At 41.3% G+C, this 26,910-nt stretch overlaps 1 protein-coding gene across 6 annotated transcripts; it reads left to right on the top strand.

Annotated features, from left to right (window-relative positions):
• Positions 1–1,349: 1,349 nt before the first annotated feature.
• rab11fip1a (RAB11 family interacting protein 1 (class I) a) lies at positions 1,350–26,228 on the top strand. 6 transcript variants are annotated; one of them, XM_015340933.2, is made up of 7 exons: positions 1,350–1,485; positions 2,298–2,844; positions 10,631–11,055; positions 11,392–12,253; positions 16,722–18,773; positions 21,359–21,467; positions 22,885–26,228. In XM_015340933.2, the coding sequence occupies exons 2-7, from the start codon at positions 2,495–2,497 to the stop codon at positions 23,089–23,091; spliced, it is 4,005 nt and encodes a 1,334-aa protein (XP_015196419.2). In that variant the 5' UTR covers positions 1,350–1,485; positions 2,298–2,494; the 3' UTR covers positions 23,092–26,228. The 6 variants fall into 6 exon arrangements, with proteins under 6 accessions (XP_015196419.2, XP_015196440.2, XP_015196426.2 ...); XM_015340940.2 differs by lacking the exon at positions 1,350–1,485 and adding an exon at positions 1,492–1,640; XM_015340925.2 differs by lacking the exon at positions 1,350–1,485 and adding an exon at positions 1,844–1,932.
• The last annotated feature ends 682 nt before the right edge of the window (positions 26,229–26,910 follow it).

Genomic DNA, 26,910 nt, shown 5'->3' with positions numbered 1-26,910 from the left:
ATTTAATATTTCCTCTAACTCCTGCAGAGACAAATTCTTTGACTGTTTCAAATCTAAACTCAAAACTCACGTTTTTACTAGGACCTATGTCTGATTGCCCTACATTCTATTATATCCTGTATTTAATTCTATTATTATAGATATTATACGAAACCAAAATTAACTAATAATAAATCAGGTGGGCAGCTGCGTCAGCATGCGTAGGCTGCAAAGGGACAATAGGTTTATTCCATGCTGAAAAGAGAAGAAAGAAAACGCAATGTTTCGGCCGTGGAGTCTTCTTCAGGTGTGAGAGAGACAGGGCAGTAGGCAAAGGTAGTGTAGTGGGAGAACAAAGGCTGGGAGGGAGCAGGGGACAGAAATCAAGAGGTGTGAAGTCAGGATAGGTGTCGAGAGGTGTGAAATGAAACTTCCAATGAATGGAGAAAATGTAGTAGAATAGTAGTCTGTCGTTAAGAGAAGGCGGAAGGTGTGATCCTAGCTGCAGGATAAGTTTGGTTTCGGTGGTCTTTCTGATGTATGAGTTCGGAAAACCGTCTTTGAGAACACAGACGGAGGGATTAGAGTGGTCGTGGCCATCAGAGGTGAAATGAGAAACAATGGGCTTGGAGAGATCTTTAATCTTCACAGCCCTGACGTGTTCTCTGAAGCGGTCTCCGAGTCTCCTTCCTGTTTCTCCAATGTAGATGGCTGGACATTTACTGCAAGAGATACAGTAAAAAAAGTTGCTGGAGGTACAAGATGCCATCTGGGTGATCCGGAATTGTCCTGAGGGGCCTTGAATGAGTGTGGTGTTGGATGTGTACTTGCAGGTGATACAGCGAGCTCTGTTCACCTGAACTACTATACTGGAATGTTAGGGCCCACACAGACCGCAGAGTGAGCGCCCCCTACTGCCCCCACTAACACCTCTTTCAGTAGCAACCTTAGTTTTTCCACCTTTAGTTTTTTGCTGCTTGAATACAGCGATTAAATCGACAATACGCCAACTCATTTTACAAACAAGCCTGTTTCCTAAGCAGATACGCGTCGAAATGAATGGTTGACATATTTCTCTATATTTTCCTAACAGTATTTATGATTATATAATTTCAGTGCAGATTATAATTATAGACTTACATCCACGCTTTACCTGTACCGTAATGCTTGTCATCGTGTTTAATCTCTTTAACAATTATGTTTGTGCAAACTTATCACTTTAGTTTTTTTTTACACTCAGTTGCATTTCTTTAAACCCGAATGGAACTTCGCTTTTAAACACGCAGGTCATTGTGTTACAATGACGTAATGCCTGTTGCCGAGCAATTTGATCCCTGATCTTTACCTGCTCCGGACAATAGCAACCTGTTGTAGAGCATTTCCACCAATCACAGAAGGAAAAGGTTTGATTGATCGGTAATTGGCCAATAAGCAACTTCGTATTGGGCAGATGGACGGGAGAAGGTCGAGGTGGTGCGTGATGAAGGAGGAAGTTTAGTATTGACTGTGAGTTAATAAAACAAGAGGTAGCACTCGAATTACTGAGACTAAGGCGAAATGCGATAACTGAAAGGAGCCGGTATTCTAAAAATGTCAATATTTTTTTTTAAAGCCGGAATGAAAAGACCTGCTTTCTAATGAAATGTTGTGGGCAGCGAATGGTAACTATCGATGAAACGACTCTCGTTGAATAAGCTGTACACATGGTAACTTTAGCAGCTGTGGACTGATGACCTGAGTTTGCTTAAGGTAGCAGTTTCGGTAAAAAAAAACCCGTTTAATTAATAAATCCTACTTACAAGAACGAACGTGGATGCGAAGCGGGTTACAGGCGGCAGTTGCGGAGGCTGGACATATATCGTGTAGCAACTGTTATTACCACGAATGTGTTTATGACGAGTATAGACTTTCCCAGGAAAAGAAAAAGACGACCCCGGATAATTTCCTTCGAAGGTAATGCTGTTTGTTAGGAAAAAAAGTTGACAAAAAGAAATTTCGGGCTTTGAAATTCGCTTATAGCAACGCGCTAGTGAAAAGTCCTTTGGGGCTTTACACGACAAAACGCAGAAAATAGACGAGTCGGTCGGTGCGGTACTGAACAAGTGCGCGGTGTGGCGTACGTTAAAAATATTCAAAGGTGCGAGGGCGACAAAATATTCAACATATTTTTAGATAGTGACTTTTACGTAAACTGCTCCAAGGAGGAGTGTTTTATGATAAGGTCACGTCATTGGTGTCGCTGAGGAATTTCAAGATTAAGCATTCCAGTTCGTGGTGTTTTCAAAACACTACAGCTAACGTTATCGCATTTTTTTAAGGAGTGGCAAAGGGTTGTGAAACATCCCAAGCCGTGCCAACTACAGACTTCGTTTGCGACTCGAGACAGAGAGAGGACCAGCTCGCTTTGGCACGGACACGGCGATACCTAGAAACTCGGGACAGTTCCCTTTGAAGTGCCCTCCGTTCAGCCTCTTCTAGCGACAGGTTTCGTTCGCCCGACCCCCGGACACGGGCCATGTCTCTGGCGGAGCAGAGCCAGCAGTGGTACCCCACCACCGTGCAGGTGACGGTGCTGCAGGCCAGGAACCTCAAAGCCAAGGGCAAGAATGGCACCAACGACGCCTACGCCATTATCCAGCTGGCCAAGGAGAAGTACTCCACCTCGGTGGTGGAGAAATCGCCGATGCCGGTGTGGAAGGAGGAAGCCACCTTCGACTTGCCCATGTTCCACCAGGGCAACGAGCAGCGATGCACCCTGTACATCGTCGTCATGCACCGGGCTCTGGTGGGGCTGGACCAGTTCCTGGGGCAGGCGGTCATCAACCTCGTGGAGCTGCAGGAGAACAAAAACCGCAACAGGACTGAGTAAGTCTCCAGACTGTTTCGGTTCAGGTGTTCCTGCTGGTCTAGCCAGCCTAAAGAAGTGTCTCCAGAGTTCTTGGATCAAATCTGAAACTCTTGCCCTCTTCTCCATGCCGACAAGTGCATCTTGCTGGGGAGTTGAACTCTGTGCTTTCAGAACATGGAAAACAGCCTGATTTTTTTCTCCCTCTCCTTTCTGTTGTCTGCCAAGCCCGTGCAAAAAGTTGCAATCTGTCCGGTATAGAAATCCTTTTTACCTTTGTTCTCACAGCTGGTCTCTCTTCACATTTCTAAGAACTTTAACTGCTGTAGTTTTTTTTTTTTTTGCCGGTTACTTGCCTTAAGTCCTGAAGTGTCCCTCCTCACTTTCTGGGAAATAGAAATGTGTAAAGTGAAGAAGAGATGTCTGTTCCCCTACGGCGAAAGAACTTTCTTTTGTATCCCAAAAGAAAAGCAAGTTGTACTTATTTTGAGAACTCATGAGTAAAAGGAATTTGTTAGCCCTTTTCGGAATACATAAGTAAAAGATTTATTTAATTGATTTAAAGACTGTAAATTGAGGAATTGGCTTGATTTCAGTTTTCCAACTGAAAGTAGTATGTACCTGTTAGATTGAAACTGGCTGTCCACAAGTATGTTATTTATATAAAGGAACTTAAACTTTTTCATTTACTAGTTGTTCGTGAAGGTAAATTGTATAATGCAAAAATAGAGTTCTTTAAGAATTTGTTTTTATGCCGCAATACGTGAGAGGATATATATTATGTTAGCGTTCATAATCCTTGCTGTTTTGCTTGTCTTTTCTTCAATTGTAGTATGCACAGTACTGTGGTGTGCCTGTGGAATCCATGAAGCGTTTGAGCAGTTCTAAGAAATGTTCCTTGCATATTCCTAAACTGTGCCATCAGACATTAGCCTTCCTTCCAAGAAAGGTCATCTTCAGTGGGAGTGGGTGGAAGAGCTATGAATATTTGAAAAGGCAAATATAAACAGAGGGGAGGTCCATTTTTATTGTGTTAATTACCAGTAATTGGAAAAGGGCCCCCACCTCTTTTAATCTGATTATAGTTTCGACAGTACTCGGCGGCATGACAGTGACTTGACAAGCTACAGAAGCTAGAGTCGTCCCCTAGTGTGAAAACTTCCTTATCGCTCACTGTTGTTTGATTGTTTTCTACACCCATTACTCCTGCTTTATTTGCATTGTAAAGTTTTTAAACCTTTTTCCGCCCAGTCCTGCTTTGGGGGATGAACCCATGACAATGCCAAAGAAACGACTTGGGGACTAGCATTAAATGTTAAAGCGTTTTGCTTTTGGTGCTGGTGATTAGCTACTCCCACGAAGATATTGTGAGAGAATGGCAGCAGCTAGCCAGCCATGTTGTTGAAGCCAATACCCTGATATCAACCTTATTTTTCACTAAATGGCTGGCTGAGATCCTGTGATCAATTAATTGCTTTGTACCAAAATGGCTAGATGTTCTAAGTGGCCTCCTTTCATTCTCATGTTTTTAAGCTCGGATGTGGACTTTGCTTCAAAACATCAGAACTGCTGGAGAAAATGGTGTTTGTCTCTGCAGATGGTGGGGAGTGGTGTGACCTCAAACCCCAGTCTAGCTGAGGGAATATTTTGTTGTTTTAATGTAGTATCACGTTTCCATTCAAAGTCTAAGATAGACCTGCTGTTATAAATATGGATTCTAAATATTTCTCCTTCATTTTTATCAGCAATTATTGTTCCCTCAGTTAATGCAGTTGGCTTTACTCTACATATGGAGATATCTCCTCTTATTCAGGCTATTACATTTTTTTTACCTTCAAAGCATTTCTTTATATTAATGGTGTGTATTTCTCCTCCTTAAACTCGTTCCTAGACTGTGAGTCTAATGGAAAAATGCAAGTTGTAAAAATATCTTCCTCAGTGGGTGTGATTTGAGTGTATTGCCAAACCTCAGTATTACTCATTATGTCAGTATCGATGGAAAAGCAGACTCGTTGTTCTTATTTTAACATGAGTTGCTGGGTCATTCACTGTCACAAGGTTTGGTTTTGTGAACAAATTGGTTCTTGGTATAACAGGAATTTGGAGCAGTTTGAATTTGAAACCGACATCGTCGGTCTTCTCCAGAACTCCTCAAGCTCGATAATGAAGGCAGTGAGGAGTGGACGTTTTCTGTTGCTCCTGGTTGGCACCTTGTTACGTACTGTAACAATGTTTCTTGCTCAGTTGCTCCATCAGTCAGTAGGAGAAGGCTCATTAAGCTCCAAGGCTGACTGCTTACTTGCAAATGGCTTCTTTTAAAGCAGAACAAACTGCTACCAAGGAATTCCTGGAATTTGCCTGTACTGTACGTCACCTTTTATCTTGGATACTGGTTTCTGTATTTATGCACAAATGTATACAATAATGTCTGCCCACTCCCTTATTCTGCACTTTTTGGCCTATTGCCTGGATTTCTGACTCTTTCTGTGACAGTGTCATCCTTGCTTTAGATTATCTGCCAAATGAGAGTAAAAGGCAAAACTGAACAAACACATGCGTGATAAATGCCTCCCCCCTCTGATATATGTAATAGCTGTCCATGACTTTTGACGTGGTTAGTGGCTATGTCTTACCCCCAAAAGGAGATTTTTTTAAAAAAAAGTTTCTCAAAGTAGATCCAAATATTACTGAGGGATGAAGGAATATTTGTTGTATCTGGGGTTACTGAAGTATCCAGAAAACTCAAGGAAACGGTGTTGCTCTATGTGCGTGAGGCTTCACAGAAATGTAATGATAGAATAGAATATGGTGCTTAATAAGCCAGGCAGTGCAATCCAGAGTGCAGAGCACACACATGTCCAAAACAGTCAGGTATCGGAAGAAGGCAGGGAGGAAGATACCTGATTGTTTTGGACATGTGTGTGCTCTGCACTCTGTATTGCAGGGTCTGATGAAACAGCAGGGAGTGTAGTCCCGCCCTGCTGTACCATGGCTCCTGGGTAAGGACGATGCCAAATGCACAGCCTGACAAAACAGTGATATTCGAATTCCTCTTCTGCTGTGCCAGTCCCGCGATATTCATTTCCTGTCTCCTCCCGTCTCTGGTGTCTGGCACAGACCCTGCTGTCAACAACAAAAAGGGGCCCCTGCATTCAGGTTTTTCCATCTGTTCATTGAAATAAGGTGAACACCTCATCTGGTCATTTGTTGTCCCTGGCACAGAGAAGGGCATTCAAATGACATTTTCACTGTGTCAGCTCACTAACAACGTGCCCACAAGCTTCCTCTTGTCAGATTAAACCCATGCTGAGTGACGAGGGCATTGTATGTCATTCACGAAATAACCTAGCAACAACAACAATGTAATAGCTGGGGCTACTTCCATTATTGTTAGAGTTGAATCCTTTTTAACATGTACAGCAACAGGTTGGTTATTTCTGTAATGACTGGTCTGCAGATCTGCTAATGGTTTTTTGCTCTGTGCTCAAAGCCGCCTTTGATGCTACCTGGGTGTGTAAGGTGCCAGGATGGCCTGAGCCCTCAAGGGACTGTCACTGTGGGCAGGGTAGGCCAACGCCTGGGAGAGGCTCTTTGCTTTTAAAAACGCAGCTAGGTTGACATTTAACTTTCCTCACGTCTGAATGCCTCTCTGCGTCATGTGGGATATTTTTGCAATCATGTGCCGTACATAACGTGTGACTTTTGAAAAAGCAATTTTTGCATCACGCAGCAGTGTAATGGTTATTTCAGCCCTGCAGGTCTTTTGTTACCATGAAGGAATACAGCTCCCTTGATTTGACCTTCATTCTTCAAGCTGAGAATTTTGACATCATCCGCAATGTAAACAAAGCAGACCCACTGACTTCTTTTTCTGGAGGAATGCCAATTTGGGCAGGTGAGGTGAATCAAAGGAGATGTAGTCTGACTTTTGAGCTGACGTAGATAATACAAACTGCAGTATAGCAATAATGCAGTCATGGGCTCACCTGATTGTACTGACACTGCTGTGCTTAGTTTTAAGCGGAGGATACTTGCACAAAAAGGAAATGCAGGAACAATAAATTGTTCTGGAATGTGTAATTACTGTAATTGCTCACCACCACCTGTTCCTTCCTCCCTTCACGTGTCGTAGTGAAATCATCTGCTCCTGTGAGGGTCCAGTTTCTGATGCTGAAATACAGAGGAAACGTTGACAAGTAATTTAAAAGTCACAAGGCATGTTTCAGGGTTTAATCTTGAATCATAAGGAGTGTTATCTCTGCTGTCAGTCCCCCCCATAAATACAAAACGGAAGCCTATTTTAATTCATAGACTCAAGTGTTTTGAATGCTATAGTAATTATTTTAATTTCTGTGGTTTATAACGTGGTCCCAGCCAGGGTTGATGTCATATTAACATGACCTTGCTCAATGCAGTGTTTTTTTTTCTAATTAGGATGGAGAGGTCTGTTGCAGTCATGCTTGCCCATTGTGTGTGGAAAATTAGTGTATAGTTAGTTACAGAGAGAAAAACGGCACCGTCTCACATTTCAGTGTTTTAAAATGTCCTTTATTCCTTAGTTAGGTTGTATGTAAACGTGCAGTACTTGCTGCTGGGGTGAAGGGGGGCAACCATTGCATTCCAGTGTGTTTAACACTGAAGTTGCTGTAGTAACTATTCCACAGCGTCATCCATTAGGCAAACTGTCACATCAAGAAGTGAAAGCCATTAATATATTTAATTCACAAGTTCAATTAAACAACATGGTAGGCTTACAAAAATGTTTGAAGGGTCATTAGAAAATGAACAGGAAAAGTGCCTCCTTAGAATGTGTCCAGATTTCATCAGGACATGATCAAGGACATTTCTGAATTGAGGTTCTAATCTTTGCTTTGGTTTCTTTTTATACCTAGTTTGAATGATCGTGATGTTGTCTTATGAATAATGTATACAAAATTGTTATGCTGTCCCCTGATAGAATCCTTGACAGGAAATAGAACTAGTTTTTCGTATTTAAATGAAAAGTGTTCTTTATCCTCCAGAGGTCAAATCTGAACATTTTAAGTTGCTTTTGTCAGATTGAAGTCGACAAAATTAGTGTCAAGCTTTGTGAGGTAATAGATTTTCTCGGAAACCCAGTGTTTTGTAATTCTGTGCTCTCTGAATGTTTTGTTTGCTTTTTTGACATAGGTGTCACTCCATTTAATTTGACTTGGTAAACCTGCTGCACCTGTCCGGTCAGCTGCTTGACGTGAAAGCCTTTTTGCTGTAGCCTGATCAGGTGTCGGGGAAGTGAGAGTTCCTGGTGGAAGGTGCCATTAAGATGTTAAGAGATTGATACATCAAGCACTGTTTTAAGTACATGCCCTCTCTGAAAGCCAGATCTCAGTTCTTCACAGCCAAATATGTCTCATTCTTTGCCAAAACATGTCACCTCCCTGCTGAGAATGTGACCTTTGCTAAAATAGTGTTAATGCTGTAGATTTAAAGGAACATAATTTAGAGTATTTCACTTGTATTTCCTTGTGAATTGTTTCCAATCTTCTGTTATGACTTAAGAACCTGCCAAAGGTCATCTGTTTATAACTTTGCTCTAAAATATCCTTGATGCCATCCAACAAGGAAGAAACTCCTAAATGCAGTAAACATTCCCTGCAAATATATATTTTTTTTAGTTTACGGTAGAAGGCATTCTAACCTCACAGTGTGTGTTCTGTTGAAATATGGAGTCTAGGGTTTCCAGACAGATGTGATAGGCAAAGAATGTTTGCTATGTTTGGTGTTGATCATGGAATTGAGCCATATCTGAATCTGTTAGGACTGTGACCTTTTAGCTGTTCCTCTTTCCCAGTTGCTATTGAAAAATTTGTGGGAAGTACCTCAACAGTAAATAGGTTTGTGCTAAAGCAGTCTTTTATTAAAGAGAGCAGAACATAACATACCTTGGCGAAAAATGCTCTTGAGGATTTTTTTTTCAAATGCGTGTTTAAATAAACTAGGTTGTTTCTGCTAGACTGTGCACTCAGTATTTGACAAATACAATGTGATCTTCAGTGTGAAACAAGCTGATCTACTAATCACGTGTCATATTCCTGTTATCTGTAGCCTAGTACAGAATACAGCTCCCTCATGCAATAATGCAAATGCCAAAGTTTTTGTATCTGAAAGTACTCCCAGCAAAATAAGCAGACATGAAATAATGAATCTCATAAACAACAGAATACTCCTGCCTTTCACATATTTTGAAAGTGCCATTTGTACTTGTTTCCTTGTGGTTTCACACAATAGCAGTAATTGTATGGCTGTGTTATCTCCGAAGTAGCATTAAATTACCAACAGGCTTTGGAATGAACTAATCATTCATTACTGTTAAGTGGATTCCAAGCTTAGTGTGATGTTTTTTGGAGCACAGGCTTAAAGGTGTAGTGTAACTAGTAATCTGCATGAGACATGAAAAAGCCAAGATCAGTCTGCAAGAAAGTCATACCTGTAAAAGCCTGATCTATAAGCTGTTGAGATATTTAATCCTTCTGCACACCTATTCCAGTTATTATTTAAGATGTTATGCATGAGGTCCACTTGTACTGAAAATCTTCGTTAAAATATCAATGTCAATATATAACGTTATAAGGTTTTAATTTGCATTAGCTGTGTACTGATAGCTATTGACCGATAAAAGGAAGATATGGCAAATACAATAAAATATTTCATTAAGGTTATTTACACAACAATAATTTTCTTAGAATGTAAGATGGCATAAAAAGCTTAAATGATTAAGGGCTTTACAACATGTTACAGAGCATTCCTACAGCTCACCTGTTTCACCCATTTTAGTTTCCCCTGACATTTGCTGTAAAGTTGTGCCCACTTTTTTGTATCACTGGTTTGTGACTTTGCAATAGAGGTTTGTAGAAAAAGATGATGCTTCTAAAAACTATTTACACTCCTGTTCAGAAAAGAGAGCTTGAAAACCAGTCATGGAAAGCCACAGCCTCTTAATTTGATCTCTGTAACTCTCAATCAATCAATCCAGTAACTTAATCTGTGGGGAAAAAAGTAGTGTTTTTTTTTCTGCAACTTGAAAAGGTTTGTGATCTTTTGTCTACAAATATTTATCAGGGCCTGTGCGGTATATATTTGTGCTGTCCATTTCTATTTAATTTCTTGAATTCCTATTCAAGAGTTTTTGGTCCTTACCAGAGATTAGTCATTACCTTTTCTTTATCCTTATTTTTTATTGAAAAAACTAGCATGCCCCTTTTTCTTTTTCTCAAAAGCATCATGCATTGACTCTTTTTAAGCCATGCAGTCCCTACTTCTGTTTAGTCTGTCTTGATTTAATTACCGTATGCTTTATTTAGTACTGAGTTTATTGCTGTTGGTTGTTGCCTTGGTGCCAGAAAATAGCTTTATTTAAAAAAGTTCTTAAATACAGAAAGCCTTGGGAGGGTGTGATAATAGTTTTGTAGTAATTATCAGAAAAGGGAATTTTAGCAGAACTTTCATTGTTTCAAAATTCATTGTTGTATAACTTGTTACTTTACAAAATTGCAATTATTGGTTGTTTGGTAACACTACTGATGGGGATCTTTTTATGGATGTATGTGTTGGTAGTACTTGTATTTCCAATATTTAGCTTATATACTGTTTGCTGAGGTATTCATGTGGGTTCTGATCAGTAATTGTACAGCACTATGGGATCTTTGAAAAAGGAAACAATGATTGTTTTATTAGTTTTGAAATTTTGAGAAGGTGGTCACACAGCCTTTTTAACCACTAAGCTTGCCCCGTTTCTCTTATGCAGCCTGTGCCTCTTTCCTTCCACAGGTGGTTCAAACTGCAGTCAAAAGAGGGCAAGAAGGAGAAGGAGCGTGGGGAGGTGGAGGTGGACATCCAGTTCAAGAGGAACAACATGACAGCCAGCATGTTTGACCTGTCTGCGAAAGACAAGCCCCGGTCTCGCATTGGCAAACTCAAGGACAAGATCCGTGGCAAGAAGAAGGATGGCTTCTCTGACTCGGCCTCCGCCATCGTGCCCTCTGTCACTCAGGTGCTCACGGACAGCGAGGGTGAGGGCTCAGCCGATTCCCCCGGCACCAAGAAGAAGTCCAAGCTGAAGTCACTCTTCACCTCGAAGTCCAACCTGCAGCGTAACGTCTCCCAGTCCATGTCCACACTGGAGTCTCTCCCCGAGAAGAACTCTTCGGTCACCAGCAGCCGTTCCTCTGGCCTCAACATCGACTCTCCTGAAGGTATGACTCTTCTTCCCAGCAAGGACGGCCAAGAGTGCTGTACCTATTTCAATGAGAAACCAACTTGCGTGATGACTGTGTTCAGAGCTAGGACCAATTTTCCCATTCACAAAATTCCATTCCTTTTTCTTTCCCTTTTACTCTTTCGAAACTCTTGCTTTTTCCGAAACAAAGACCCAAAGTAAGCCTTTCCCAGCAGTGTTTTGTGGGTGGTTGTCAGGTAAACTTGCCGCTTGCTCCAATTGTTTTGATAGAGGAATGAGAGGTTAACATTTAATAGCAGCATGAGAGTTCTTTCGTTGAGTTCTTGGACCTTTCTCTTTTTTGTTCTTGCAGTAAAGAAAAAATTCAAGTTCCTTGCCCACAAGCGCACTGGCAGCAACGACTCGAAATCCCGAGACCCGCTCTCCCTGCTGGGCGAGCGCTCCAAACGGAACAGTGCGGAACAGAGCAACCTGTGCATCAATGGCAGGCATGTGTACACCGAAGAGCCCGAGGGTCCTAAGGCATCCCTGACAGGATCCAATCAGAGCCTGAACAGCTCCGGGCAGGGTTCCGTTGAGGACCTGCGCAGGGTGACGGAGAGGCAGGACTCCGGCTCTTCTGCTGACTCCCTCAAGGGCTTTGGCATCCCTTCATACCGGGTCGAATCCCGGGAGAGAGCCCCGCAAGAGCAGCAACGGAGACAAGAGGAGGAAAACCGGTTAGCTGAGGAGAAACGGAAGGCAGAGGCCAGGAGACTCAGCGAAGAACAGAGTCGGCAAGAGGAGCTGGAGAGGAAGAAGCAAGAGGAGGCCAGGAAGGCCGAGGAGCTGAAACAACAGGAGGAGGCCAAGAAGAGTGAAAAGTCCTCCTCCCTGCTGAACATGGTGAAGTGGAAGAAGGACAACGGAAAGAAGGAAGACCCCGAGAGTCCTCCCGCTTCACTCCGGGAGGGTGATAAGCCTAAACCCACTCCCAGGAAGACCTCAAATGAGTTTGTGGAGGTGCCCCTGCCTGAGTCCCCCCACAAGCCGTTCAACAATACCACACTATCTGAGAGGTCATCCTCCAATCTTTCAGAAGAGAGCCCCCTGAAGCTAGAGGCTTCCAACCCCTTTGAGGAGACGACTGAATTCCAGCATGGGGTGAGGAGCCCCAGCTCTGCCAACACGGCCTTCCCTGGCCGTTCTGCCAAGGTGTCTGCGGTCAAGCCCAGGTCAGTGACCCCTAAAAAGCTCCAGATAAGTCAGCATTTATTCTGCGAAACGGCTCTGATAGGCATGTAAAAGAGAATGTAAATTTTCTGATGTAAGGTAAAGTCGAACATTTAATCTGCTGCAGTCACAGTGCTTTTTGAATGTTCTGCACTGTCTGAGAGAGTGGTTAATGAAGGCACTGGAGTACATAAAGAGGTTTATAGTGAGAGGTTTATTAACCAATGATGATTAATATACTGTAGATGATTACTAACACTTTCCATTTTCTTACCAAAGATTTCTCTGTAGGGTGCTAGATGGTGCAAAATATCTTAATTTCCAATCTTGCCTAAAAGGCATGGCACAAATAAGAGGTAGAGGGGGGTATTTTGCATTAAATTACCATCCAGTGTAGTGTTTTTGACAAGGCAGCCACAAGTTCTTATGAGCAACAGAAATGGATCTTCTTTAGATATGCATAAAGTAGTGGCACATTGGACCACTGTTACACCTGTCATATAACCCAATTGCCCTCTTTCTGATATTCAAACCATCTAGCACCCATCTTGACAAATGCACAACTAAATAATAATAAAAACCGTTAACTGTACTGGTTTGCTGACAATGGGGGGGTGAGATGACATGAGCCTCTTCCTTTCTTCTCTTACTCTCTGTGATGTGAACTAACCGGTGATCTGCTTGTTGGAATATGCTTTTGCAGGTGGAAGGAGGTTGATCAGCTACTGGCATTACCCTTAAAAACACAGGACTGGCACCTAAAACACCTATGCTTCTTACCACTAGCACATATCTGTGTTGTCCCTTGAAACTCTATGATATTGCAGGGTTTTTGCATTTTACTACTATTTTATTGTAGGCTGAATCTGTAGTACACATCTTTTTCACAGAATCATAGTGTACAAATGTCAAATTTCTTGTTGATCTGTGATTTGACTGCATCCCTAAAATATTAGTATTTTCCTTCCTTGAGATGGAACATGCAGAAGAGCCAGCCCATAAAGGAATGGGAATTCCATTTACATGGGATCACTTTTAGGATTTGCAAGAGTCTAATAGATCAAGGACAACTGCTCTGGACTCCTGACTCTATTCTTCTTCAGTTAGTTTAAAAGTGACTAAAGTGTGTCTGACTTCAGATTGTCACTGTGAGGTTAGAGTGCACTACTGCTAATTTTATTCTAGTTACATTACACTTAAGAGCAGGCACTGAAGAATGAAATTGACTCATTGGCTAGGACATGAAAGGCCCTATTGCACCTGAAAGTTAACCCAAGTGACTTCTATCTACTATACATCATGACAAATGCAGTATTAAATTAAGAGTTTGTCAGAATATTTTGTTAAGGCATTGGAAAATGGCCTGTGCCTCTTCTCGGCCTAATTTGGTCAATCAGATCTGGCTTCACCTAGTGCATGGTGGGTGAACATCGCTGGATCACGTTCATGTTGTGCCATGAGTCTTAAAGAGTGTTAATTTAGGAGTCCTTGGTGGCTCTTTCAGCATTGATTTTGTTACATGGGGACTTTTCCCTGTTTTTCTGTTACTTGTGATGAATTTTGGTTGAAAATACTGTACTTTAAAAATGTAGTCAATAACATACAGTAGATTCACCTGATATGATTATTCTGCCCTCTGCGATCTTGGGGTATAATGGATTATTTGTCTTTCTTTGGTTTCTCAGCCAGGTTCTTATCTTTCGTATAGCAGAGTTTGTTGAGGACTGCCCTTGTCACTGTGTGCAAGAGATAGTATGGTTTCCTGCCACAAGTTACAGATCCACCACCCACTGGCTTCATCCCAAGACCTTGGCATTGCGTTCAGAGCTGTTATTTTGTTTCTGCTAAATTAAGCTCTTCTTGCATCATCCAAGAACAAAAAATGAACTCCATGTTTAGTGGTCTGCAGGAAAAGCATTGCGAATATCTAACCTGGCAATTATACCTTTGAGGTCTCCCATATTGCTGCGGCTAGTGGTGTTGGTAAATCAACAGGTGGCACTCTTCCCTGTGGTTCCCATTTTAAAATCCAATATCTCCATCTGGTCCATGGGGACACTGTGCAGGAGGTGAAACATCGTGGTCCAGGGGTAGATGTCTTGATTACTGCTCTTCCACTTCACTCATACTGATGCAGGCCATTAAAGAACCTTTAATGTGTGAACCGAAGTAATGGTGGTATTGGGGCGGGGGGGGGGGGATATCTTCTCTTTCTTATAGAAAAGTAATTTAAAAGCATTGCTCAGCCATCCTACTTTTTTATGGTCTTTGCCCTCCTATGAGCTTCTGTAGCTCTCCCTGTTGACCTCTGGGTGGTGCTAAATGGGCAGTGGTTTGGGATTCAGCTCTTTAAAACAGAAGGTGTGGGTGCTTTCTGGGTTTGGTTTTTGCTTTATGGTTTCTTACCAGTGCTGTATTCTAACATTGAAGGAGACTTGCAGCTGTAAAGGTAGTATTTCATTGTTTGTACGAAATTGACAATGGCAGTTACACATTTTTGGTGTATGCAAGGTGTTCGTACAAGCGTGTATTTGATATGTTCTCCAGTTAATGGTGTAGTGGGATGACACGTTACCATGATTAGGAAAAAGAAAGCCTGAGAAGTGTAAATGTGTTTTACTACAGACAGGCTCTTCTAACAGTCTCTATCATAGTTTCTGTCCTCGCTGTTGCCTTTATTGCTGGATCAACACAATCCTTGTGTGTGCAGTAATTACTTTCAATGCAAGGCATCCAAGCCTGTGTCTTGGGGCAACGGAAAGAAATGCAGAGTCCTGCTGGAAATCTAATCCTGGAAAAAATGCAATTACATTTCATAAGAGACCATGAAATACAAAATCTGATTGGTGAAACATTGAGCACACTTTTTTTTCTAAATTGGTGAAACAAGAATAGCTACTCTGCTATACAATCATAAATTTGATAGATGCTCAATATATGAACTTAAACATGAATTACTAATTTTAAAGTGACCATTACTTGGAAACCATGACATTGTTTCCTCTGCAGGAACAGTAATACAGGAAGCACACTGGGATATAATTGTAAATTTTCCCCAACAAAAAACAAGCCAGTCTGTGGCTTCCTCACAAATGTGAGTAAATTACTCTGCATGACCCGTTGCAATGAGAATTGTTTCACATTAGTGTAGGAAACAGAAAAGATGATAGAGCATTGTTGTGGCTGACAATACACAGTTTACCAAGTAGCTTTATTATCAGTCTACTGTCTGAACCATGTTTTTTTTTATTATTTTACTTAGTGATGTAGGGTAAATGCAGTGGTTCTTACAGTGTGAAAAACACTGATCAAATTAATTTGTGGGTGACATTTCATATGTATATATATTAACAATAATTGATGGGGTACTGGTCCTCTTCCTCCTGCAGCTTTCTAGTTGAACAGGTTATTATTGGCTGGAGTAGCACATTTTAATTTCACCTGCAACATAGTTGGAACAAACAGGCTTATGTTTCTCACTAATGCTCCACAAAAAGTTGCAAAGATTTTATTTGTTAATCAATCACAAAGATGGAATTAATGTCCCTGGTGTGTTATTGGCTATGGTATCATTTTCTTAAATCTTCCTTCAGCAGAGAATCTTATTATAGCAATTAAACTTGGGGGAATTTCCACTACAAATTCAGAATGCAGAAGAATGTCAGAAATTGGCTATAAGTTCAGGGACTGTTTGCAACTATTCAGAATTAAGGCTTTCTTCAATTTCCCACGCATGTTTTTTTTATTTGCATATCTGACTGCCTGTCAGTGTAATAACTTGTAAAGTGACAAATGCAGGCATGCACAGTCATCAGTGGATTTCAATAAACCTGTCTCTACCTCTTGAGCTGGCAGATGAAATTCTTTATCTTCTGCTTCAGTTCCTCCAGGGAGTGACTTGAAACTCTCTGAAATCTCATCAGCCATCACTTAGTGCTTTGAGATTGTGCTTAGCATGAAAAAGTGCTTTATATATTAAAAATTGATTGATAGATTGAATTTGTCGATCTCTCCACAACCACAGCAGTTTAACCCCTTTAGAAGATCTTGTGTTATAGATTTACCTGCCATTCTGTGCTTTTTTTTGATACCCATGTGCCAACTGTAAAGCAGCAAAATAACAGGGTATGGCTACAGTTGTTTTATTAACATTTTCAAAATTCCACACCTTTTCTGTCTAAATATGATAACTACTTTTGCCTTTTGCATTTGTGGCATCAGGTTGAACTCACCATACAGATCCATTCATAAGTATAGCCTTGCTGTGGCTGTGTTGGCCTGGGTGTTTTTTTCATTCGTAGGGACCACTGCATACCCTCTGCAAATCCAGTTAGCTGCATTTTATCAACACGGGGGATCTGAGTACTAGTGGGAGTCAGGCCTAAAGGGGGCTCAGAGAGAGCACTGTATAAGGGCACTGACCTGTAGGCCTCTTCTTTTTTTTTTCCCCCTCCCTTTGCTTCTTTGCAGATTGGTCGTGTCTCCGAAGGCTGAAACCAATAAAGGCAGGCTACCCTCTCCTCCTGCCTATGCTGACCACCACACTAAATCCCCTGCCAAACCTCCCCCTCCCTACCCCCCCAGCTCTCCTATTGGTAACCTACCATCTGAATCACCTGACATTTTTGCCAGCCTGCACACCTCCTTCGCCCCATCCCGAGCCAGAAAGGGCTCCAGGGACTCCTCCAGTGGCAGTACCGAGAATCTTGTTGAAGTTGGCTCATCTGATGAGAAGAGCCCTGCACCAGGGTACACAGCTTCACCTAAGAATGAGGACCCACGGCCCAAATCCATATCCCCCTCACCTACTCCCATGCCTACCGAGACTGGAACTGACAATCCAGAGCCCATCAAGCCGAAACCCGCTCCCAGGTCTCTCACCCTTAAAACTGCTACCAAAAGTGGGTTTTTACTTCCTATCTCCGAGGTGGAGATGACAAACGAGCCCCTCAAACCACCTGCCCGCTCCCCTCCAGACTATGACTCTCTGTTCACGAAGAAAAAACATGGCGTTAAGGGCCAAATCCAGTGGGACAAAATTGTGGCCGAGATGGACTCCCGAAATCTGGACCTTCCTCCTGTGCTTGGGAAAGGGGAGATGAGCGTGGATAGCCCTGAGATTAGTGTGGACAATCCTCAGTTGCCAGCACACCAGGATGAGCCAGAAGCTGTGGATAAAAAGGTGGAAGACGGACCAAATGAGTATAACCCTGAGTTGATGGCATCCGTCACCTGGAGAAGATTGGGAGTGAGCAACAATCCATCTTCCTCTTCCAGAACTAGCAGTACAGCTCCCCCGAGAAATGCATGTGATGCAAGTGGAAAAGTTAATGAGGGACGTCCTGATCAAGACACGTTGAACAAATTTGCCAGCAAAGTATTAGGAGACAAGATCAAGGGAGGAAAAAACACGGTGTTTTCAGCTTCACCAGATGACAGGTCAAAGGAAAAGCCAGTATATTTGTCTTACAGTTCTAAGCAGGAACCATCTGACAGGAAGCTTAAAGAGGCTCCTCCTGTTAAACCCAAGCCAAATGTCAGTGACAGGGGGTCAAGGGATGGGCTCGCAGAAGGGAGCACAGATGCAGTATTTTCAAGAAATACTATATATGAAGGAAAAGATACCAAAGTATTAACACCAGCGCTTGCTGATATACATCCGAAGAATGTTGCCATGTTGAAAGCTGACCATGTTGAGGAGAATTATGGAAAAACACCTCCATTAGAGGAAAAGATTGACAGCATTCCATCTGTAACTGAGCGGGATTGCAGCAGAACAAGCATGTTTAATGCTGAACACAAGAGATGTTCCCGAGAATTAGGACTGACGCTTGAGGAAAATGATAAACTGTGGGAACCAAAAACGAAGAAGGAGTCATCTGAAAGCCTGACCTTTAAAAAACACACAAGTGAGACCTTCCCCTATCCCAGAGAGCAGCCAGTTTCAGGGAAAGCCACAAGTGACACTCTCCCAAATAATTTAGAAGAGAGAGTGCTTAAAAATGAGCACAAAGCATCCCCTGAAGAGGAGAAACATTTGGAAAAAAGTCCAAATGATACTAGTTCCATTTCGGGTGCTGTTTCACCCAAGAAAAAACAGGCGCCGCCGCCTCCACCTACAAAAGGAGGCTTCCTGAAAACTGAAAAAAAGCCTGAACAAAATCCTCAGCAACAGTTGGCTCAAAAGGACCAGGACCTTGAGCTCAGCTCAACGGGGACAAAAAGGCAAAAGAAACAGGAGAGTTTGATTAGTACAGGGAAGGCTGCGTCACAGAGTAAGGAGCATGAGTTAGAGGAAGACTCCTTTTCCACCAACTCCCCCCAGCCCCCCAGCAGCTCCCTCTCCATTTCGCCCCCTTCTCCCCTTCCCCAGAAGATGGAGATCTCCGAGAGCTCCCCACAGCCTGTTGGCGCTGGAGGGAAGATGCTGCTGCGTGCCTGGGTTTCGCCCTCGGAGGCACAGCCAATCGCAGCACAGAGCAGCAGTGCAGTAGGGGGCGGGACAGCCTCGACGCAGCGCAGGTGAGCCCTGATCTTTCTCTCGCAGGAGGTAAACACGCTCACAGACGCTCAGCTCACTGCTGGAAGGAGTGCTGAGGAACCACGTGGTGGACCTGTGGTCAAGCATGGTGTTTTGCACTGGGGTATTGTGGCCACGTTTTGGGGGGAGACTGTAAAGCTGGCATTTTAGGTAGGGGTGTCGGCTGTCGGATAAAATGTTAGATCATATCTGGTTCTTCTCAGACGCACTCTTCTTGCTGTCTGTTTCCCTGATGTGCACATTATGATTATCTCCTGCAGCCCATACAGAACAAAATGTTCTCGAGTTCAGGGTTAGTAGACTGTTGACGTCAAATAAAATGTTAGTACCTTTTTCCTGCTACTCTTCTTGCATACTTTTCTTGAATGAATCTTTGTATTACTTCTGTGTTCAGTAATTTTTTATTTTAAGACAGTCTGGTAGATACAGTTTCTTCAAGCTGGTGGCTGGGAAGAATATGGAAGGAATTTAGTATGGCATCTGCTGGGGAAATCCCCTGCAGGATTGTCATACGTAATGCATCTATGTAGCTCCAGCTGCAAATCTCAAAAAGTGAAACAATATAAAAGGTGTATAGAAGTAAGACATTTAAAGGACTGCAAAATTGTAGAATTTATGAATCGGTAACCTGCCTAAAAAAATCTACTTCTTGTGTATTTTGGCACCTAGATGTACTACAGCATTCAATAGCTTGTGCAGTTGGTATCTGTAAGTGGTTTATCTAAGAAAAAAGGGTGATGAAGTTCTCAGATGCACACATTTTGGTGACATACTCTTGCTTTCTAATTCCCCCGATTCGCCCACTATAACTAGCCACTGCTGCCCATATAGGACAAACTGTTCATGTTCATGAACAGCCTTTAATATCTGCTGATTTAATTGGATTTGACAACAGACAAAGAATCATCGCTGTATTGAAAATATGGGATGCAGACAGCAGTCACTAAAATAGCTCTTGCATTAGTGGTGTAGAAAAAGCTGCAGTCAAGAATGGACAGTTGGGGCTAGGTAATACAGTCCAGTACTGTGTGAGTCCCAAGGCAGGTTTATGTGAATGAGGTCCTCAAGTCTTTAATTTCTTTAGGAAGCTACTTGAGATTTCCAGGTAAAGGTGATACATATTCCACTTTAGCTATCAAGTGACATTGAGCAAAAAAAAAAAAAAAATGCCCTGAAACCTTTGACTGGATCTGGACACTTTACTTTAGAGGGTATTGAGTGAAATATAGCGGTCGTCAGTTTTTGGATTAGATGGCCGTTTTTCTCCAGTACTTGCCTTTGGCTAATACTGTATTACTGTGTCCACAAGTTGCTGTTCTATTCCTTTATTTCCTTTTAAGATATTGCTTTAGCTGATGTATTGATCATGACAGCAGTGTGATTACCTTTTTAACTTCCAATGACCACAGCTCTGTGTACTTTAAAGCAGTCAATACTCGCCTCTTAAATGTACCTCTGTGAAATGTAATATTCTCCACAAATTCTTGTTTTCAGAAACCATAAATACTTCAGTTTTTTTCCTATAAAGTTAATAAATCTTAATAGTGACATTAGCAGTAATCTGAGTCAACAGCTCAGTGTTAGCTCATATTCTTTTTGCTACAATGAGCGCTCTTGCTGACCTTGCTCTGTCTTGTATTAAAGCATGATCTCCCTGTGCTGTTAAGCCCTACAAAATATCTAGAACAATCAGTAGTAATCAAACACCATGCATACGTGGCTAAATGAGTAATTCAATGAGGAAAGTAATGAATAAATAATGGGTCAATTTAATCATTTATACCTTCAGTGCTCACGTCCCCTGTTTTCAGGCACATCACACTATCAGTCTGTTGATTGAGGTTTTCTGTTAATAACTTCTATCTATAGTAATCACGTGTACGGTTGTGAGGTAGATGTTACCCATGGATGAAGATCCTGATGAAAGATCATTTGTTATTTAGATTTTCTATTTTTGAAATAACTTTTTTGGCTGTTATTCATTGTGATTGAGTTTGATTAGGTGGAATTGAGGTGAACGGCTTTAGAAAAAAAAAGCAATCACAAACTCGGCAGGGAATCCCTGATGAGCTAGTGGTTGTTCCTAAAACTTGTGAATCAAAACAATTCACAATTTAGGGCAATTTACATTGTAACTGAAAAAAACACTGCTAAAAATAAAGTAAAATTGGCATTTTGAAAAGTTAGCATAAAACTTCACTTGGTTAATGGGTAGGATCACCCATCTGGCATCAGTTTATCCCATTTTAACTGCAAATTATGGAGAAGTATAACACCTGAGATGTGAAGACCTGCACCTAATATTTAGTTTTCAATGTTACTTTTCATTATATGATCAAAATTAATACTATTCTGTAACCACAAAGTTTATACATACAGGTATAATGATTTATTGCTTGAAATGGAATAATCATGTTTTCTGGGTTATGTAGAATAGTGCATTTCTCTTTGCACAGGACAAAGCTCTGCTGAGATAAAATTTCCTTTCACTGTACTTATAAATGGAGTTCCCTGTATACTTCCTGTGGCTTCATACAGTTTATACATGCCACTGTCTTTTTCACAGGCCTCACCCAGTGAAGCCCATGAACTCACAGGACACCCAGCAGCTCTCTTCTGCTCCCTTGGAACGAGACCTGAAGCTTCTGGGAGGTCGGGAAATGGCAAAGACAAAGGTACGTTTATTATTTCAGGTTGCATATCTAAGTAGGAAGTGCATTTTGGTTTACCCAGAGGCATAAACAGGATAATAATAATAATAATTGCTTACACTTATATAGCGCTTTTCTGGACATTCCACTCAAAGCGCTTTACAGGTAATGGGGACTCCCCTCCACCACCACCAGTGTGCAGCATCCACCTGGATGATGCGACGGCAGCCATAGTGTGCCAGAACGTTTACCACACATCAGTGGGGAGGAGAGCAGAGTGATGTAGCAAATTCATAGAGGGGGATTATTAGGAGGCCATGATTGGTAAGGGCCAATGGGAAATTTTGGCCAGGACGCCGGGGTTACACCCCTACTCTTTTCGAGAAACGCCCTGGGATTTTTAATGACCACAGAGAGTCAGGACCTCGGTTTTACGTCTCATCCGAAGGACGGCGCCTGTTTTACAGTATAGTGTCCCTGTCACTATACTGGGGCATTAGGACCCACATGGACCGCAGGGTAAGCGCCCCCTGCTGGCCCCACTAACACCTCTTCCAGCAGCAACCTTAGTTTTTCCCAGGAGGTCTCCCATCCAGGTACTGACCAGGCTCACACAGTTGTGAGTTGCAGGGTGATATGGCTGCTGGCTATACATCAGATTCTTCACTCTTTATGACTTTATTGTACAGAATGGCCTCTTTCCTATAGTAACCTTATTGTAATGTAGCTTATCAACATTTTGTTCCTCCCTCACTCCCTACTTATTTATTGGGGGAGTTCCATTTTGATAAAGGTGTTATATGTATGAAGACAAACTTAACTAAAAAATACTATTCCTCCTTTAAAATAGGCTCCTCCACCAGACTGCTTAGTTTTTTAAGGGATGTGGATTGCAGGGTCACGGACTTACTGTCAACTAGACATTCAGCACATTCCAAACACACAACACACAAACTCCTACTCTTTCCTGGATCAAAGCTTGATTTGCAGCTTTCCAAGATTCTGAACTCTGGGCAAAACAGTCTTGGCATTAAGCAGGTGAAAGACGACTAGGTGTAATGCAAGGCTAGTTCTAAAAGACTAGAAGCTCACATATGGCAGTGGTTAAACCTAAGGTGGTAGTCTGTTTATAAGACTATAATTTAAAAGGTGAAACAGACAGGCCACCGAATGGCTCATTTAATTGAAGCCTCTTTCCGGGGTTAAGTTTACAGGATCATATCAAGGATGATACATCAATTATGTCCAAAAATACAGTGAAGTTTGTCTTGGTATTTTGGGGGCCTACCATTTCTATTGTGAGAGCCACTATAGTAGCTAAGGTGTAGACTTCTGTGTTAAATTTGAAATATAAATTTGACCTAATTTCAGTCACAATTGCCATGCAGCTCCTTGGGTGTGGAGCAGATCAGAGTTTGATGTTCTTCTCTCTTCCTTCTAGTTAATAGAGCGTTCTGGCAGTGGTCCCTATTCCCAGCTAACCCAGGAGGAACTGATCACACTGGTAGTGAAGCAACAGGAAGAGATGTCCAAGAAGGATTCCAAGATCCTGGAGCTGGAGGAGTACATTGATCACCTGCTGGTGCGCGTCATAGAGGAGAAGCCCAGCATCCTCCTGGCCATGAATTCATCCAAGAAGGCCTTGTAATAGACTTGGGAAAGTAGGCGGGCGTTGCATAAATATCAGGGTCATACTGTATTGTTCCTGATATCTATTATCTATGAAGAACTCTGAAAATGGGGTGTTTTTCCAGCCTCTACACCTGTGTAGCTTTCTAGCATGGGACTTCTTAGATGTATGTAGCTGTTGTTAATGGGAGAATTTTCAAATTAAAAAGCAAATGGTTCACACTACAAAGTACATGAATATTGGAGATTAAGATTTTATCTGTTACATTAATTACAAACCAAATCGAGTACAAGAAAAAAACAAGGAATCGGGTTTACTAGAGGGTACAATTTTGCAACCTAACAAATCTTCAGTTGATATCTGCTTAAATACAAGGAATATTTCAGTAGCACATTTAAAATCTTGCAGTCTTTCATATTGGACTGTTAATTGTTGCGTATAGAGATGGGATTTATCTTTTGAAACTTGAACATGTTTTTCTTAATTTTGTACTTTTTTTGCCCTTTAGGTATTTTTTAGAGGTGTGGTCATATAGCATTGTATATGTAAACTTTAAACACTGTTGCTGAATAACACTAGGAACATGAAGTAAACAGGAACATTTTAATTTTTTTTTGCAAGAAATACTTAATTTTTGTGATGAGGTTAGTAAATTTGCCTTGTTTTTTGTCTTGTCACAGCCGGCCAGACTGAGGCAAAAGATTGTCTTGTAATTATCCAAAAAATAACATGCAATACTGCAATATTCTACTTGGGTCTACATCACAGTGAGGGAAAAGCTCTCTAACAGCTGGAGTCCCCTAATCCTCACCATCTCAGTGCCTTACTTTGCTCACAATGGACACATCTTTACTTGGCTTAACATCTGAGTTTTGCATGTTTATTCAAGAAGCTGGCTAGATGTTTCGTCAGTCACTACTATTAAAATCATTTGGGTATCGCACAGAACAGAGCCTTCTGATTTTCTGCTTACTATAAGCTGCTACTTGAAGTTTATAATTCTTCGTATATGGCCTTCTATATGATATTGAGCTATACAGTATATCAAAAATCCAGATTTAGTTGAAAAATGATTTGAAGGTGTGGTTAAGCCTACTTTAAAAGCACTACACTGTACTGCTGCCCAGTTATCCAACTTAGTTCAACACCATCAGGGGGTGAGGTGGCCTGTTGTTCACTATATCATATCTGTTGGATTCATTGATGAAAGCTTGAGTATCTCCTGTAATTAAGGGTTAAAGCTTGAAAGTGTTCAGAGAAGTACTATTGTGTCAAAGAGGAAGTGCAGAGTACATCCAGTTAAAAGGCTTTTAACAACAAAGTCTCTCAACTTCGCAGAAGGGTTTGATTTTTATTTGTTTACTGAAGTTTTAATATGCTGTTTTTTTCAGGTCAGAGTAATTTTTCAGTTATAGTAATTACTGTCCTATGGTGTGCCTCCTGTACTTTATGGCCTAAATAAAACATGGAAGGCTCAGTATGACTTACACTAACAGTCTTGTATGATATTTTTCTCACCAGGTCTCCCTGGTTTTGAACTCTGTGCAAGAATTCATTGAACCTGCCTCTCCAGGGGTCTTGGTTTTCCAATTAGTAGACATTTATTAAATATTATTTAGGAAGTATGCATTAATTCCTCCTTTAACAGAGTGCCATGTGATCTGATCTACTTTGCTTGGGTAATGTGGCCCAGTGTTTGATTGCCTGTGTGTTTGCTGTAAGGATATTCGAGGCATTACCCCCAAGAAACATGTCTGAAAATGTGGGTGAAGCATAAGATGGTTATAATGTGGGTTTCATGTTGAGCAGTTCGTACGCTGCTGCAAAACTGTTTTTTGGAATATCACTGTTGTGTGTGTATGTAGAAAGTAATTTGATTCCTGTGTGCACTTATATCATGTAGGATGCACGTGGGTTACAGATACAGGGCCTTTGAAGTATTAAAAAGCATTTCGGACCTCAACAGAAACCTAAGAGATATGGCAGTAGAGAGACGCATAATATCTAAATTATGGAAATGCCCATTGCTCACATTCAAATCCTGTGCCTTGAAGTACAATCATGCTTTTTCCTGTTCTGTCCTGTATGCTCATGTGATTCAGCTGGTTTATGTTGTTTAGGTTGCAAAATAACTCACTATTCTTCTGAAAAGGTTTCTTGCTCCCAGTTCCAGGGTTTGTCAGAGAGCACATCAAGGTCACACTGTGGTGGAAAACCCACTGATAAAGCACTGAACATGACATTCACATGCTCCCCACCTCTGACGCCTTTCCAGTGTGTTTTGAGACAGCCTTTTATAGGAATAGTTTGACAGCATGGAAAAGCAAATTTGTTTTCATACTTTAGTATGTGTAGCCTACCATAAATTAATATTTGCTGGGAATGTTCAGCCTGTGACAGCCTGAAATGAGTACAGATGTCTTTTTTTTTAATTTATCAAATGTATGTCTGCACAAGTAGCAGTGATAATGTGCATATTGTCACGAGCAAAAACACATTAGAGAGTTAATCAAAGATATTCCAACTACAGCTGGATTACTGTTTCTGAGGCCCCACAGGGGGGTTCTGTCTTATTCAGCTGATTTTAAAACAATAGTAAAATGCTTAGTGGAGGAAGAATGTTCACTTGTCACTTGTCCAAGTCTGGCTTCACCCCAAATGGACAACTTCGTAATTATTCTGATTTAAATACAGGTTTGTAGTGACAAGAAGGAATAGAGGGATAACAGCAGGCAGTAACAAGGCTGGATTTTAAAAAACCTCAGGAGCTGATTTTTCCTTAATGTGCCTGTGCATGTTTACTTCCAGGTTCTGAACCAAATCTGAGTCTGAAACTACCTGAATTGTAGAGCCTGTTTCTGCTTATGAAGAGTGTGCTGTTTAACCAATAATTTATAAGACCTTGAAAATGTGTACTGGGTTATTTGATCTGGGTCAACAGTTTATTTTTCATTCTAGTGATGAGTGATGAAACGCATTAGAAAGAAGAAGTCCGTTTTAGTTTCTGAAATGTTTTATAGATCTTCCATGTATATTCATTCCTCTATTGAGAATTGGTGTTTATAAAGAATATCAGGGTATTAACTGAATTTCTAATATATTATGACTATTTTCTATTTTTCCTTTTAAATCTAAATAAAACTTTATATTCTGAACTGTTTTGTGGAGCTTCTTTTTATGGTCTCAAAAAGCTTAATGTGAGTGGTTAAGTTTAGTTCATTTTTAAAAATTGGACTCTATCCTACATGGTGGTGGGTGTTAACTAAGCAAATATTCTTTCAGTAAGGGTCGTGTTGGGGGTTACAGTGAGGCCAGTAGGATAACCGAAGAACTTCTACGTGGGCAGTCTGACGTTGGAGGTTGAGTGTTCAGCAAGAAAAACACCCACACATTCCTGCAAATGCTAGTATTATTTGCAATCTTCAGTAAAACTTCAATACAGCGTCTGGGGAAAAAAAGATGGCAACCTTTTCGGTTTATAGAGACCCAACAACCTAAAGAGATCAAGGAAAAATTACATTCAAAGCAACCAGCATTCACTCATGAAAGTGTTGAGAGAAGAAAACTTCCACAGTAGCCTTCATCTTCAGAACCATGTGCAATTTAATGTTAAAGTTAATTAACTTTCCCTGTTCGCACAGTGAAAATGGCGTGAGTCGACTTTTCGAAGAAACATTACCTATTGATGACAACGAATCGGTGTCAACAGAAAAACAAATGCTGTTGTAGCATTAATACATTATTGAACACACATGATGGATAACGTTATGCTGATTAACATTTGTCAGGCCTGACAGGTCACAAGGTAGTGTGCAGCCGCTGTTGGAAGCCCCATGA

The sequence above is a fragment of the Lepisosteus oculatus genome, chromosome 2, assembly GCF_040954835.1.
Source record: "Lepisosteus oculatus isolate fLepOcu1 chromosome 2, fLepOcu1.hap2, whole genome shotgun sequence".
Classification (NCBI taxonomy): Eukaryota; Metazoa; Chordata; class Actinopteri; order Semionotiformes; family Lepisosteidae; genus Lepisosteus; species Lepisosteus oculatus.
This window is presented reverse-complemented; position numbering and strand designations above follow the sequence as displayed.